A 16,770-nucleotide genomic window follows, 5' to 3' on the forward strand; every position below is an offset into this window, starting at 1 on the left:
TGTTCCTTTTTGAAAAAATAAATTCCAACAGCAGCAATAAAAGTAGTTAATTATATTCTACTTATATTTCAAATGAATTGGTAAGCGAAAAATTCAGGAAAGAAATTCGTAAATAGTTATAATTTGAATTTAGTTACTAGACATAGCTATTAATCTTGTTTGGTGGCGTACATAATAATTGAAAATATACATCTTCCTAGCTGTATCTAATTTTCCGAAGATCGTTGCGAATTCTGAAGATTTATATTTTGTTATATTGCTTATTTAGCCAAAAATAGAGGTAGATTTTCTCGCCACAAAGGGCATTAAAGTATGAAGATTCGGGTAGTTTAGTTGTCCTCTGGTTTTAACAATTAGATATACGGCTAAATGAGTTATAAACAATTCGTCGTTAAGTACTTGAAATCTGCAATTATCTACCAAAAACCTCATATTTTGAATTTTAAATCCACCGTTACTCAGCGAAATTGCACTTTTTCAGGAAAAAATAAAATTTTTCATCAATTTTCGTAGTGAACAGTATCCCCCGCTATGCTTCATCAAAAAACTCATTAGTATAACGTATAAAAAAAAAACTTACTTGTTATCCACGTGTATGAACCGCATGTCCATGGAATGAATGGAGGTAAATACGTTGGTGGACCCTTGCACCACGCATTCCCTCGTTTCTGGCATAGCCACGGGAGTGCAGGTGGCTAAGAATACTGGCTCGTTTCTACTACACAGAGGCAGAAATGACATATACTTGCCTTGGACTAACACAACCTAAAAATAAATCGAATTAAAACGTTATTTTCTTCAGCGAGAACCAACACATTTTCAAAAAACCTAATACAGAACACGAACAATTTACAGCAATTACATACATAGGAGAACCTAGTGAAAAAGTTCCAAAACATTTGTCAAAATGTGGTTTAAAAATAGCTTTTAGAACTAACAACACAATAGGAAAATATTTAAAAAATAATAAATCGAAATGTCCAAAATCCCCAAAATCAGGTGTCTACAGGTTGAAATGTGGATCTTGTGCTAAAATTTATATTGGACAACCAGGTAGATCCTTCAAGAAACGCATTAACGCACATAAAAGAGCGTTTAAAAACAATAGTTTAGATTCTAATTATGCTACACATTTACACAGAAAAACACATTTTTGACGACAATTTTGATATTTTACACACAGCCACAAAAAGTAGAAAATTAACTTTATTGGAAGCCGTGGAGATTAACAAAATGAGACATTCAAATGTATTGCTTAACGATCCATTAGATTTAAATACCTCTCCTTTATTGAGCTTAAATTCTCACAACAACATTAATTAAGGTCATTTTTCGGTATATATAGTAGCAGGTAGTTTGTAAATATTACATTTGATAAAGACACGGTGTTGTCGAAACAATTGTCATGTCAAAATATATAATAAAATCTGGACTTTTAGTTCTTACTTATTTTTACACATTTTCAGTTCACTTCAGCGTACAAAGAATTTTTCAGTTTTCGTGGACGTCTCAAATTACGCTAACGACTTTACTAAACCTATCATTTTAATCATGTTTATCTTGAGATATATATTTTAAGAGGAACTATTATAAAGAACGAAGAACATACGAAAAATAAACGATCCTTTATAGCATCCATTAATGAAAGATATCCAACGTAAATGGCGCAGATAATCTCAGTAATTACATAAATGCGGTACATAGCTAATGAAAGGTATTTAAATACTGATTTGAACTTGAACCCAATAACCACACGCTAAAATTAACGTTTTTGGATTTTAACTTTGCGAGTTAAGGGAAAGCATGCCGCAAAGTCATATAAGCTGGGTTTTAATGAGAAATTTCTCGTCTCGTAAACGTGATTTTTATTGCTACGTATCGGACGTGTTTAGATTTAATTTGTACTATTTTTTACAGCTTATCTCCCGCGATGAATTCTGAGACGATTTTGTGCTACTTATTCTGTTAATCGAATATAGTTTTAATAATGTGATTTTTTTTTCTTATTTATTTTATTTCATTCATTCATCATTTCTCCCCTAATGGGAAATTTGTGCTTCTTCGATCTCAATTTATTCGGTTCATTTTTTTATGGGATAGAAAATTAGAAGTATATATGTAGTATCTATAATTGATAACAATGCCGTTTGCTTATATTAAACATCTGAACTTTTTATTTAAATACCATATAGCTGTATCACACGAAAAGAGTTCTCCCCAGCAGGACAATTTTTTAAGAGGAAGTTAGGAGTAAAAACATTTAGAATTGCAAATTGAAAAGCCTTAAATTGCCTTTTTTTTTTCAATTCCATACATTTTTTTTCATAAGCTTCACTAGTAATTTTGTTTCATGGATTTTTGAAGGGATACAGAATTTAGAGAATGATAAATATAGTATAATAAATAATATGCACTATTTCAAATCAAGCCTTTGTTGAGTTGATTATTTAATAATTGTGGTAAATGTCTTTTGAAGTCTAGCTTATTCCATGGGTTTTTTCATAAGGGGATACGTATGTGAATTAGATTTTATTAATTAATGGATTTGGTCTAAAAGTTGCTCTTATTTCCTCTCGTTGCTGCAGTTTACATGTAGCAAATAACATCGTTTATAAAAAAAAGCTGCTCAAACAACGCGCGCATATAAACTTCGAGACTCCGGGATGATATATGACATAAATGGACTTAAAAGCAATGTAAAGCAAGTGAGCGTAAGAGCTGAAACAAGAATATAGCGTAGCCCATCTTAAATATACAAAGGATACGTATAGTGGTTGTCACCTACACATGTAGAGATGCGAATCGCAAAATGTGACCCCCGTTATTCAGAAGCGCTATGCGTAACGGCCGTTTTATTAAGTAATGGCTTCAAATGATATTTATGAAATCGGTTTTCCCGCGATAATTTGTATTTATTGCTTGAGGTTGCGCCTTTTTTTTTCGCAGATCAATCAAACTGGTTTTGCTGACTTATAATTGGTCAATTAAAGTTTATATATACTAGATTATTACATTACGAGTTTTACACAATAACCATTTTTAGTAATATCATAAACACCAATAATAAGTGTCCCCGGGCGTAAGATTTCTTCGCATTAAATACCCTAATAAAAAAGCGGAATTTTGGCACGCTTGCTCATTTCAATAGCGATCTTCTAAGCTCAAATATCGTATAACATTCCGATTGATTAAAATTTGAATTAATTTTCAATCGCTTCCAAGAGTGCCAAGAAAATAATTGATGTGTCTGTCATTGTCATCACATCCTGAAGAAGTCATATAAAAGAACAAAAAGAAAAACAGCGTACCGTATCAGAAGAGCACTGCTATAGCGCGAGAAGATATTTGCATATAACGTACGAGTTGAATGAGACAGAGACGAATTCAGCCCGCCTGGTACGCAGATTACAAATCCAGACTACAGATTCGATTGAACTTTTTTCAACTCGCTATAGATTTTCTAATATTTTTTATTCAGAGTTCTATTTTTTTTACTTAAAATTTGCTAATCGTCGATAGTAGACATAAATGTTTTCTGGAAAATTTAAAGAATATTCTAGTCAGTGCCTGCATTACAACAGTATTCGCAATAACTAACTACCGTCTCTCGTTTCATTCTTTTGTAATCGGAAAAAGTGTGGGCGTCATAACAACTGGGAAACCAACCCTATCTATCTAAAGTCTACTTTACATATTACACCATTGAAGCAGGTATGTAATCCTGTCAGTGTACCCAACAGATAACAGCACTAATATACCAAATAAAAACCAAATTCGGAGTATTTTAAATAAAACAAGATGTCGTTTACATTGGACAAGTTGCAAAAGTAAATAATCAAAAATGCAACATTTTGAGATTCTCAAATAAGGGCGATTCCCTTTATGCGAAACAATTAATTAATTGAGTAATTATAATATATAAATAATTTTACATATTTTAACCATATTTAACCACCCCAAAACCTTCAACAAACCCTATTACACGCTAACTAATTATTTCCTTAGTATAATTTACCCCCGGCAAGACAAATTTTTTGTTAAATTTCTGTTTTTCGTGCTTTCTCCAAATTATTAATTATATTCGTTTAATTTTTTTAATTCGCCGAAACTATAATAACCGTATTCAATTAATGCAATTACTCTACTACTATTGTTGTTATGGGCTTAACGTTTTTTCCCAAAGTCGATTTTTGGTATTGTTTTTTCTGGTTGTTCAGAACACTCACAGGTTGATCTACCCGCGTGGTTATGTCATAAACCCCAAGAGTTTCACCTCAAAGAGGGAAGACAACTTATAACTTTAATTATTTCAAACAAGTATTGAAATTTCTCCACCAAAGCCGTCCATTACGTACATGCTATATTGAAGTGTAGCCTCAAGCCTCAAGTTTGAATGAATTGGAGATGGGAGGAAAATCTCTTGTATAGAAAATTAAAGAAAATATAACGATGAAGTCCAAACTCAAAGTGATAAAAGTCGATTTTTATTATTATTTTTTCTTGTTTTTTGTTCAGTTGGAAAATTGCGGCCAAAATTCTAGATAAAAGTGAGATGAAAAGTGTTACTTTTACCATAGAACATTCCCAGTCTTTTCTAAATCATTTTGATGTTATGCATTTTATTCCACCAATGAAGATGATCCCATACTATTTTCAGTATATTCGCTAGAGCCTGAAAAGTAAAATCACTGTACCCAATTGTATTTTATTTTTTTTATAGATTTCGAACATATTTGGAAAAAGTCACATTTAACTACGTGTATCTTGAAAACCGAGACGTTGTGGACTCTAGTTTAGACGAAATTTAGGAACTATAACATTCCGAATTATTTACGCAATAATAATAAATTGCCTTTATTGTTGTATATTTTTATATACAAATATACAGTAGAGAAGAGGCAAAGTCTTTACTAATACTAATAATAATAATAAATTGCCTTTGTTGTTGTGTATTGTTATATCTAAATATACAGTAGAGAAGAGGCGAAGTCTAGCAAAAGCTACTCCACTTAACCTCTTAAATGTTTAAATTGAAAACTAGATAGGAAATTATAATTACATTGATAAATTAAATATAGTATAATAGATAAATATAATAGTAATATGGAACAATAGAAAGTTATTAACAGTAAAAATTGAAAGAATGACATTGAAAATCAAATATTTTTGAGAAGTTAGCAGCTTCAACCTGAAATATTTTTTAAAGAATTTAATTGAATTGTGATTTTACTGGATCGGGTATAATATTATGATTCAGCATTACGAAGCTGTAATTTAGCTCGTAAGTAGGACGGATTGGATGTGTTAATAATTTGGAAAACAAAACGCCAAAAAGTACTTGAAAGTACTGTCAATTTTTAGCCCGGGATTTTGTGGGAAATCCAATCAAATTTAAGCAATTTTTTGCAATCTATATTTATTAATACTATCAAGACATGGGGAACCATAGTTCTTAATCGAAAGGACAAGTGATTGAGCTAAAAGTTTCCGTAAACTGAAATTAAGAACAGTTCTGATCCGGTTGCATCTCGTGATTTCAGTGTTGTAGTCACCCCGTACAAATCGTATTTCATTCTCGCAAGAAATATCAGCGGGATTATATCAAATCAGCATAGAAACGGCAGCAAATACCGATACTATACCCAATAATAAACTGTAATACGTGTTGTATTGTAAATGCGCAACTTGTAGATAGATTCTCGCAATATCTATTCCACATTTCCATGGTGTGGGTGGAATCGGTACTGTTCACGGTGCTACTCTCGCTTCGTAGTACCAACCAATACGACGGGGAGCGGTGTGGGGCCGCAACGTGGCTCCGGGGGGGAAAGAGGAGGGATAGTCGACCCGCGCACACCCGCTGAGTTTACTGCATAGTGAAAGGTAGATCCGGATCGCCTCGCGGACGCGAATACAATCATTGGCGGCGATTTGGTACTTCATAATCATGTTTGATAATAATTAGCGAAAAAACAATACCTCACACAACCAAGGTGGTTACGTCATAATACCCCATAATACCTCAAAGAGGTAAGGATGAAATTTACATGGTGCAAAGTATGACCTTGCTCCGTACATCATTCTTCAATTCTTTTTCTTCATTTCGAACAAGCATCTTAATTTATCCACCAAAGCCATCAATTGTGTCCACGCTACAATTAAATAAAAGTAGCCTCAAGGCTGGGAACTGTGAAACATCAAAAATTACAGCGAATGGCATCTGCTCCAAAAATGTTGTCCGCAGCAGGAAAATTGCTTAAAAGGAAGTTAGGAATAACAACATTAAAAATTGTAAATAGACAAAAATACTTCATAGGAGAGAACTAACCAAGAAGATAACGAAGACGTCAAAAGTTAGTTATGTGTGAAGTATTTTTTATTTAACTTAACTTAAATGAAACCAGTAAAAAATTGTATCGTTGATACAAAACCAGACGCCTGACGTTGAATGGACTCTAGTAAGTATTGGGTCGCTCACTGCACATACATACGTCCATATATTTCCCATTATACTTCAAAAAGTGATTTGAATAGACGCCCGTTCTTGATTAATTTGGAGGAACAACTTATTAAAAAAAACTATAAGAAATCGGGACGTATCAAAAATAGTCTCTCCTATGATCTCTTTGAGTTTGGGCCATGCCTTAGTGGACCCCGAAATAAATATTTTGCAAAAAAAAATGAATTCGACTATCGAACTACCAAACAGTCCCTCCTATGAATACTAACTGCGGTTTGTTTTCATGCCGCTCCGATTGCTTAAATGAGGAAATATTATTACAATTCTGATCGCGATAAATATCGATTTGCAAATTACATAAATAAAACGTCATTAACATTATTTTCCCACGTTCCAAAATTTACAAGTCGCGCTTATGACGCGAACGCAAAGTGAACATTCCGAAATGGACTAGCGATATGCCATTGTTTGGACGAAATAAATTTTGTCTTATCACTTACCTCCTTCGGTACGTTACGAACATATTTTTATTAACAACAACAAAGTTGTAGCTTAATGTTAGAAACTTAATTAAATTACTGAAAAGGGAGTTGTACCGGGCGTTTCCCTGCGAGCGCTTTCGTTTTAATTTTGTATCGCTTTTATAAAACGAGATGTATAAAACGTTTACATTGAACGAAGAATTTTAATTTGCATAATATTGGGTTCTAAATCTTATACAACGTTTATGGCCTGATCGGCGTAAATTGGTATTAAGAAGATTAAAGAAAGTTTCTTACTTTTTGATCACCAAATCTCATTTGTCTCCTGGCGTTCCTAGATACGTTCATTCGACATAGAAACAGCCGAATTTCATCGTTGGAGTTACTAGTTGTTCCCGCATTTACTACCGGCCTCCCTAATTCGCACTGAATCGCTTGGTGGTCTTGTTTATCGATAATGTCGTATACACTATCCCCATGGATGAGCAAATCCTCCTGAAATGTCACATAATAAAACCGATTTTCTACAGCCAGCATGTGCTGCCGTGGACAGAAAAAGCGTATGTTACAGTAAGTTCGATTTTTAACCTTAGATCTATAGAATGTAGAGCATATGTCTCCAGATTTTATACTTTACACATTTTTTTATATATTATTAATCAATCAATTTTTTATTATATAAAATTACATTATATTAAATTCTAAGTAATTTATTTACATTTATTGTGTAAAATGTAGCGACATATTTATTACTTAAAAATAAGTTTTGAAACGAAGATATGTTTCACAATAACGCGTTTTGTAAAACGCGTTATTGTCTGTTAGTGCAGTGCCGAAGGTTCCAGTCAAGAGTTTGATAAAGATATGTTTAGTGGGTTCAATAAAATGAATGAATACCTACAAAGTAAATGATTAACTGTAATGCCGAGCTACATCAAATCTCGTTTAATAACACCCACGGTTGGACTGAACAACATCATTTTTTAGAAAAAAAAAAGTTTTAGTAATGAAAAAAAAAAAAAAAGTTTTAGTAATGAAAATCCCGTGTGGGGTTTGCTGGATCCCCCATCGGGCGCCTCCCCAGGTGGTGGATAGGGGAACGCCTCCCAAGATATAGGTGGTACCGAGGAAATAAAATACTCGGGGCGAACCAAAATCCAGCCTGGAGATGGGCAGCAGCATTTTCAGTACCGAGCTGAAGCACAAAAGGAATGATCTTGGACTGGTTTAGGGGAGGACAGTGAAGGGCTCGACTGTAACAGTATTAGATGGCCTTCATACTGCGATGGGGAAGGCAACGGGAAACCACCCCATTATTTTCCCGCGTATATCACAATGGCAAGAAACTCACAAAGAATGGCCCTCAGTCCCCGGCAGACCTTTGATGGTCAGAGGGTGCGAAGAATCCCCGGGTTAAAAACTATGAACCACACTTACAAAATAGCGACATGGAATGTGCGAACACTGTTTGAGGGAGGTAAGCTGGCAAATGCCTGCCATGAGATGGACAGGCTTGGTATACATATCCTTGGAATTAGTGAAACGCGATGGCCCGGCTCAGGATCGATCACGACCTCAAACAAAACCTTTTATTATTCGGGAAACAATGATCCCAGCCATCGACATGGAGTGGGCATCTTGCTGAATTCCAATATAGCGGCCTCGGTTGTAGGTTTCGTACCATTATCTGACCGATGCATGCTCATACAACTAACTGGAAAGCCTGTAAATATTAATTTGATTCAGGTATACGCTCCGACTGGCGACAAACCACTGGATGAGCTTGAGAAATGGTATAGTGACCTCAAGGAATTACTTAGTTACACGCGAAAGGAAGAAGTTACCTTTGTTATGGGGGACCTAAATGCGAAGGTCGGAAAGGGAAGAGTAATGAAAATATTGTAAACTTTTTGTGTCATAGATTCTATACAACAATTCAAATATAAGACAAGACATATGTATATTACGAATTTGTTAATTTCTAATTTTGCATTTTTTTAAAACCCTAGAGAATTTTATATCGTGCAAATTCAGTTTTCTGCGTCTCATTAAAAATTCCATAACGCTTTTGTTTTAAAGTTATTGGCATTTTGAAAAATGCTTTTAAGAAAACGCGATATTTGAACATACGCTTTTGTAATGTGCACGGCAGCGCGGTTATCAAAAATGTGGGCCACAAATATTATCCACACTTCAATAAATTAATAATACCCCCGATATCGCATCGGTGTTTGTTTATAAAGACGGAATCGTAACTAATTTTTACTAAGCAGAAATTGCCCAGACAATGATTTAACTTCTGCACAATAGTTAAGTAGTATTGTTCAGTGTCATATAGTTATAATGTCGAATACAAAGCGATGTAAGGTGGGTGGAGTACAAAACATATTAATCGAGAAGCAAAACGCAATGTCATTCAATTTGATGACACGCAATCATCATTGGCCGATCCAAGTACCAAAACAAAATCCCGACCGAACGTGTCAAAGAAAATGCCGCATATTAAAAAATTGACTTGTATTATGTGTGTTTTGAATCCGTTAATGATAATAAGGCTTTTCGGGAGCTTTGGTTAGTGCGGCACATAAAATGTACGTCCATTATTTTGATTACAAGCCACTAGTTGATTTGATAATTTCCACCTTCGCGTGTTCTTAATCATTTATTTTTACATCTTATTGCTTATTATTAGTCGTTTGGATAGAACTTTTTTCATTCCTTGCTTTCATTCACTGTCAATCGAATTCAATATAATATAACATTATTTTTTTAAGTATTAAGATAATAGTCTTTCGGTCGTACTAGTTTATATTTTATATTTTGATTATATTTTAGGCCAATCAAGTGAGGTGACTGCTCTTGCTGTGCAAAATTGAACCACTTTACATGCATTATGTCTTTTATTTTTGGTTAACGTTTCTTCACTCTTTTTCATTCAATGTTAAACAAAAAAATCAAGGTTTTTAACTTCCTTTGAGTTGTATTGTATAAGAAAACTAAATCCAATAAGCAGCAATATACATAATATTCACGAGAAGTTGGATGGATAATATTTTGATTTCTAAATAATTTTGCTTTCTTAATTCTATAATCACAATCCCTCGTTATAAACAGCTTAGGTTAATCATTTTATATAAGGTCACTGTGGGTAATAAGGCCTGTGCACGTAATAAGGTCCATGTACCCATTTAACAATAAAAAAGAATTAAATTAAATTCGCAAACCAGCATAAGCAGCCAATAAGGTAGTTTTTGACAGATAGCATTCAGTGTTTTGCCATGTGCATTATCCGGTCGAAATTATAAAAATTTATGACTGAACGGCGGCATTTTTTCGAAAAAAAAAAAAAGAGTCAGATCAAGAATTCTAAGAAAATTAAGATTACGAAGTTACGAAGCCAGTATTCAAGAGGAAATTTCATTTTTTTTACTTAACACATCCTCAACATGATTTCGTAGCAATGTGGGTAATAAGGCCCAGACAGATATCAGTTGGGCCTTATTACCCACCACTTGAATTAATTAAATTCAATTTTTTTTATTTTTCTTTACAAAAATATGGCCAAGAAATGTCGCTGCTTGAAGGCCAATTTGCCGCAGGACATGAAAAGGAAAATCCCAGCGTTATGTGGAAACTAGATGTGGTATACCAAGTCGCACCCTTAGAAACCATTTGGAAGCCGAAGCTGTTAAAAGAATTCTAGGGGCGAGTCAGTGAAGTACAAGAAAGTGATTTGACATTAAAGGCACTACTACGAAGTGTATTGAAGTATGTTGAAAGGCAAGGGACTTCCAGCCGTTTCAAGATTGAGACATTTATGAAGCGACATCCTTCCTTATCTCCATGAAAGGCTCAGTCGATGAATCCTGCTAGAGCGGCAAAGCTTAATCCCTTTGGTGTCATTGGTATCCTACCAATGACATTGTTTAAAGGTCAGAAGCTGAAACCAACTTTTAGTGGCGGATTACCACCGGGATCTGAAGTGAACATATCTCCAAAAGGTGACATGACCACCTGAAATATTGAATGGCTCAGTTATTTTTGCAGGCTTATTCAGCCGCCATTTCTCTTAATATTTGATGGTGCTCCACGTTTCAATTGTTGATGCTACCGACCATCTGGGAATTTACTTATTCACAAATTCCCAGATAATAAAATGAACAAAGAAAGATTTTCTGAAGTTTTTACGCCAGTTTGAGGGATATCTATGACCATCCATAATATTACACATGGATTTACCCATTGTAATTCTTGGATGCATGATCATTGTATGGGGCTAATTAAAAATGAGCAATAACCGACGCAGGAGGAATCGAGAAGTATTGTAAAAAGTAGTTTATTTGCTCACTTTCCATTACAGAAATAAAGCGGGTCTTATTACCCTCTATGGTTGGAAATAACTGTTTTAAATAAAAATACCAGTGTGATGTTTTAATTTGAATAAATATTTTTTGCAACATTTTGGTTTATGTTGGGCCTTAATACCCCCGGGGACCTTATCTAATTTATCTACGATTAGAGTTGCAGCTCACTCTTTAGCTTGGGAAGCCCAAAAAGTTAGCTCACCTGTAAAACACTCACCATGGAATGGCCCAGGTACTCTGCAGCATTATCTGATATGTACAAAAGTTTACCATTCTGCGTCATCATCATTAGAAACCCACTTAACGCCTGTAAATAAAAAAATGACGTGTTAGTTGAATAGTACGCTTGCAATACAAAATCATAAAAAAATAAATTTACTTTGGGTCAAATGCCAACCTACCAAAACTTTTGTTTTGAATGAAAGTGTTGTCTATGACGTGTCCATGATTATTTGGTCGTCAGAATGCTTATAATGCGGATAATATGTGTAACCATCGCTTTGTAAAATATTTTACGGATTTCTATGCACGAAAGTAGACCCCTGTATATATCTTTAGTCAAATTAAATTTGGAACGCAGTTTGCTGTCAAAACCAAGATACCAAAGTGACTGTTCAATAACAAAGTTTATACGATAATCGCAGATAAGATCAATTTTTTATCTAACACCCAACCGGTGCAGTTGACAGTTATTTTTAACATTTTTTTTTTTCAAATGGGAGATTAACTTCAAGGAATACTTTTAACAATTTTAATCGCATAAAATGTAACTACACCGATAAGATCAGCGGCAGCGAAGCTATAATGTGCGCTGACACTTTTCATTTTCACACGTGGGGCTCTGCTAATATTTCCGATTTGTCACGAATGATTTTGAATTGTGAAAGATAAAATTTCGTAATTAACAGAAGTGAATATGTCGCTTCGTATCAAATGGAGTAAATTTTATTTGCCATAAAATGAACCGTTTCATCGATTAAAAAAAGTATTATTAATTGCTAGTAATTTAATCGAAACATTAAAAGCCTTTACCGCGTTTTGGACTGAGGTTCAGAATCTTCTCTCAAGATTGACACTCTTCTGTAAATCTTGTCGTATAACCTAACACTCAATTTTCACAAAATTTTTCACTCAATTTTCACGAAAAGCAATTTTATTTATTTTATTTTTATTTATTTTTGTTTTTTTTAATGACAGAAATATAACTTTATGTATGTTGATCCCCTTTTGACGTTAAAGAATTACATGTAGTAATTTCCCAGAAAATTGAAATAGAATTAACAAATAACTTGCGTTATTATTATATTATTTAATTATGAGAATAATCATAATTAATTTTATCAGCCTTTAAGGGAATGTTTTTGAATGCAACTCATTGTTTTGGTGACATTTCACAAAATTTGTTTGTAACAACGGAGTTTTTAGAGCATATTTAATTCGGAATATCATTTTTACATATTTCATTGTAACATCTAATGTATAATAATTGGTTCACTAAGAATAAGCTAGTTATTAATAAAGCCAAGACCTATTGCAACAATTTTAAATTTAAACAACTATGACATTTGGATAGCACCTTATCATGTGGGATTTTCATGTGAATAGAGTAGTAGGTAAATTAAATAAAAAAACATTTTATATTTTTAGAGTGTCAGGGGGGTAGATTCTATGGGAAAGTGAAAAATGCTTTATCACACAAATTTTGAGTCCCATATAAGATATGTATGAAAGAGAAATAATTTTTCTTTGCCAAAAAAAGAGACCTGCGTATCATAAAAATAAGGAGAGTTTTTTTTAAAACTGAATTAAAAGGATTAGTTATTAAATTTTGTAATTTTGGGTTTAACGACAACATAAAAACAACAACTTCAACCATTCTGGGAGATATAATACTCAATTTTTTTTAAACGCTAATCGTCAGGTACTGGATCAAGAAGGATCCATTAGATTGAGGTACGGGAATCTATTTTTCACTGATCAGTAGTTTCTTTAGTTGCCTTTTAAATTTTTCGATGTTTAGTTTTTTAGTGTTGCGGAAGTCCATTGTGCAGGCTATTCACGTTATAGGAATAGCTTCTTCTAAGCAATGTGGTAGAGTGTTGTGGTGGGGTTATCAGACATCGAAATCTCAGATGTAGATTATGAATATCAGTTCCCGATACAATAATCTTAAGAAAAATTACAAAAGAGTGGAGTCTTCTTCGTTGCTCAAGTCAAGCTACCTTGCATCCCTTAACTTATGGGATCACAAACAGGAATTTTGAACTTTCTGGATTCTGTATATATTAAAATGATGATATGATATGATAGAACTGGTTTGTTTAATAGAACAGTTGTTTCTAAATAAACCCCACGTATTGTTATCTGCTACATAATTGCAATCAATATAATTCAGTTGAAGTAATCCATAAAACAATAGTGAAAAATTCAATTTAATATTATATAGGAAAAGATTACCAATATAGATAAAGTAGAGCTGCAATATAACAATAAATAAAATTTCTTAAATTGGTACATTGCGTGCCGATTTTTTGCGAAAATGTGTAAAATAATATTCCTTCGTTATCTTTCAAAGTGTGTGCATAGGTTGTAATTTAAGACGGGCCAGCGTTGCGAGTCCGCAGCAAACGGCAAAAGGAAAACGAAGACTTGAGCGCGAGCATCTCTTAAACGTTCATAAATAACAGCGTGAACCAATAAAATACAGAATAAACACAATATAAAATTCCAAAAACTGATTAGAAATCTTAATTTAGCATTATCTATGAAAGAAGTCGAACTGCGGCGGGCTTAAAATATCGCTTAAAAGCGGCATTAACGTTAAAAACCATAGACGTGCCATTATAAACATTTTTTTTATACTCCAAGTTATTAACATGTTTGTATCATTGATTATATGCATTTTTTTAAAAATTGCGTTCATTTGTTTTCCTTTTATCGCTCGTTTAACTGATATTACTAATTTTATATTAATATAAAAATTTGTTAAAATCCACGTCTTTTATACGTTATTTAAATAAATTATGATTTATTTCAATCTTTTTTTTACTTATTCCTTCATTATTTTCTTAGAAAGATAGAAAAAACTTGATTAACCATTCATGTAAGTTTTACAAAGCAACAAATAGTAAATCACCCAGTAATTCACAGTAAATAAATTCGTATGTCAATCTTAGTAAAGGACGAAAATTACATTTTACGTTTATAAACAATTATCGTTTGAAGACCTACATTAAAAAATTGTTGCAATAGAATTTGTTGCTGAATATATATTTTTTGTTGCTCGAGACTACTTCGTAAGCATATGGACTAGTTCAAATGTACCGACCTGTCTAGACCCAGCGACGCAATACCTACTAACTCATTAAAACAATTGGACTTATACCATTATTAGCCTCTTAGTAGCTTCAGCGATCAACGCCATTAAAAAAAAAATTAACCCACTAATAAAACCAATTTTTTTCATATTCAAGTTATTCACTTCCACTTAAGTTCATTTTGGCCTTATTTAATTGTTTCAATAGAACATTATATTTGCTCTTTTCTATCAACTATCAACTATTTTTGCCAATTAAATATGTTTATGTGACCGCGACCGCTAAGCTGCACCCGACGGCTTCTGCGAAAATATTTCGTGAAGAAAAAGTAGCGAAGCGCGCCATTGGTGAGACAGTTTTCTTGGGTTCGCGCTTTGCAGTAACGTAATGCTTCTCAGCGTGTAATATATTCTTTAATGATCATTTATCTGGCCGAACAATCTGAGTTCAGAGTTAGCCGGGGTACCCTTAGAACACTTTTTTTTTGGTGCAAGATAAATAATAAATTTACAAAAGTGTGTGAGTGTGATCGCTCGAAAACGAGGGTCCGATTGGGGCGTAAATGGGGTGTGTCCCGATAGATATTTGACCATCCAAGGTCGGAAGAATTCTATTTTTAATTGTTACAAAATGAATAAAAGATTGTCCGCTGATACATATCTTCTCCATAGGTCACCTGCACGCGACCTCAGGTGCTATTAACGGGATTATTTATAATAATATCGTGAACAATTTTTTTTGTAGTTGAAAATAGTAATGCAACAATAATTGTAAATAATACGATTATTTATGTACAATAGAAAATAAACCGTACAATCGTAACAGCCAACAAAAAACTATAGAGGGTATCTCATAAGTCATTGATTTTTTAATTTGTAATATATAATTTACAGGGTATGTTGTATATAAAATATTTCGATATATAATTAGATTATACTATTTTAGGAAATATTACTGCCTAAGCTCAAAAACTCAAAGTTTTTGGTAATGTTATTGCTTTCAGTTTAGTAATTAAATTAAAAAACAAAAACATAAAGTCAATTTCATAAAAGTATGTATGTATAGTAAAAAATTGTTCAACTTTGGTAAAAACGAACGATCCATACCGATCAAAAGGTCATTCCTTTTGAAATTCCTAGTTTATTTTATATGATATTTCACCTCGTAGTAATACGTTACGATTGCTCGTTTGTTGACAAAAGAATATAATTTTCTTTTCTTTTCGTAGTTCTAATGGGTCTCGTTTGTAGTCTAATACTTTTGGCTATTTACTCCAAAGAAAATAATACTCATTTCACAATTGAAATAATTTTAATCGGCTCCCTAGATTAATCCGCAACTACTATCTTGTTATTTTGTATTGTTGGCAAAATGATTTATTGGTAATCAAATAGTTATGATGAATAAGGACAAGATCCTAAGGTCGCTGAAGCATTAATTTAAGCTTAACGTATTTCATATAAAAAAAAATCTACCCTGTGTGTCTAATAGTAAAAACTAACGTTATGTTGCATTCAAATTCGTCTTACGTGGTCTAATTCGTTAGAGTAATGACTATTTTGACTAAGAGAAACTCCCACGAAGCTCGTTTTCCGTAATTTATCGAATGCTGGCTTGACGTTTATTTCGAAGTGCGTGTTGGAAGCATGTCTAACTACGCAAATTCGAAGCCCATTTAGCAACCAGCGTCGGTTTCATATATCCGAAAATGTTTAATCACACAGTCACGCTTTTTGCGTTATGCTCAGCGTGTGGGGTTAAATATTTTGATTTCTTTCCTTGAATTGTAAATACCGTGAACGGAATGTGGACCAGAATATAAGAGTGTTGTGATAATTACGACTTTTGTTCAAATCAGCTGGTTTACTAAATATACTAATTTCTCAAAATTGTAAAATAAAAATAGATTGAACTGAGGTGGCTTTTAATTGATGAAAATCCATTTATCAAAATAAATAAGAACTAAAAGTTGAGATTTTCACGAAATTATATATTTTCACATGGCAATTGTTTCGACAACACCGTGTCTTTATCAAAGATAATATTTACAAACTACCTGCTACTATATATACGCCGAAAAATGACCACAAAACCTTAATAAACGTTGTCGTGAGAATTTAAGTTCAATAAAGGAGAGGTATTTAAAT

At 33.2% G+C, this 16,770-nt stretch overlaps 1 protein-coding gene across 3 annotated transcripts in view; it reads right to left on the reverse strand.

Annotated features, from left to right (window-relative positions):
* The window catches only part of LOC132695659 (PAS domain-containing protein cky-1), a 58,015-nt gene that overhangs the window by 4,071 nt on the left and 37,174 nt on the right, over nucleotides 1-16,770 (reverse strand). For 2 of the 3 annotated variants that reach the window (XM_060660048.1, XM_060660050.1), the window contains 3 exons: nucleotides 11,509-11,613; nucleotides 7,240-7,437; nucleotides 581-765 (listed from right to left, as the gene is read on the reverse strand). In XM_060660048.1, the coding sequence (XP_060516031.1) occupies nucleotides 581-765; nucleotides 7,240-7,437; nucleotides 11,509-11,613 (488 nt within the window). The remainder of the gene's footprint in view (nucleotides 1-580; nucleotides 766-7,239; nucleotides 7,438-11,508; nucleotides 11,614-16,770) is intronic. The other variant, XM_060660049.1, reaches the window with a different exon arrangement.

This window comes from Cylas formicarius, unplaced genomic scaffold (genome assembly GCF_029955315.1).
Source record: "Cylas formicarius isolate icCylForm1 unplaced genomic scaffold, icCylForm1.1 PGA_scaffold_12__32_contigs__length_19106922, whole genome shotgun sequence".
Lineage (NCBI taxonomy): Eukaryota > Metazoa > Arthropoda > Insecta > Coleoptera > Brentidae > Cylas > Cylas formicarius.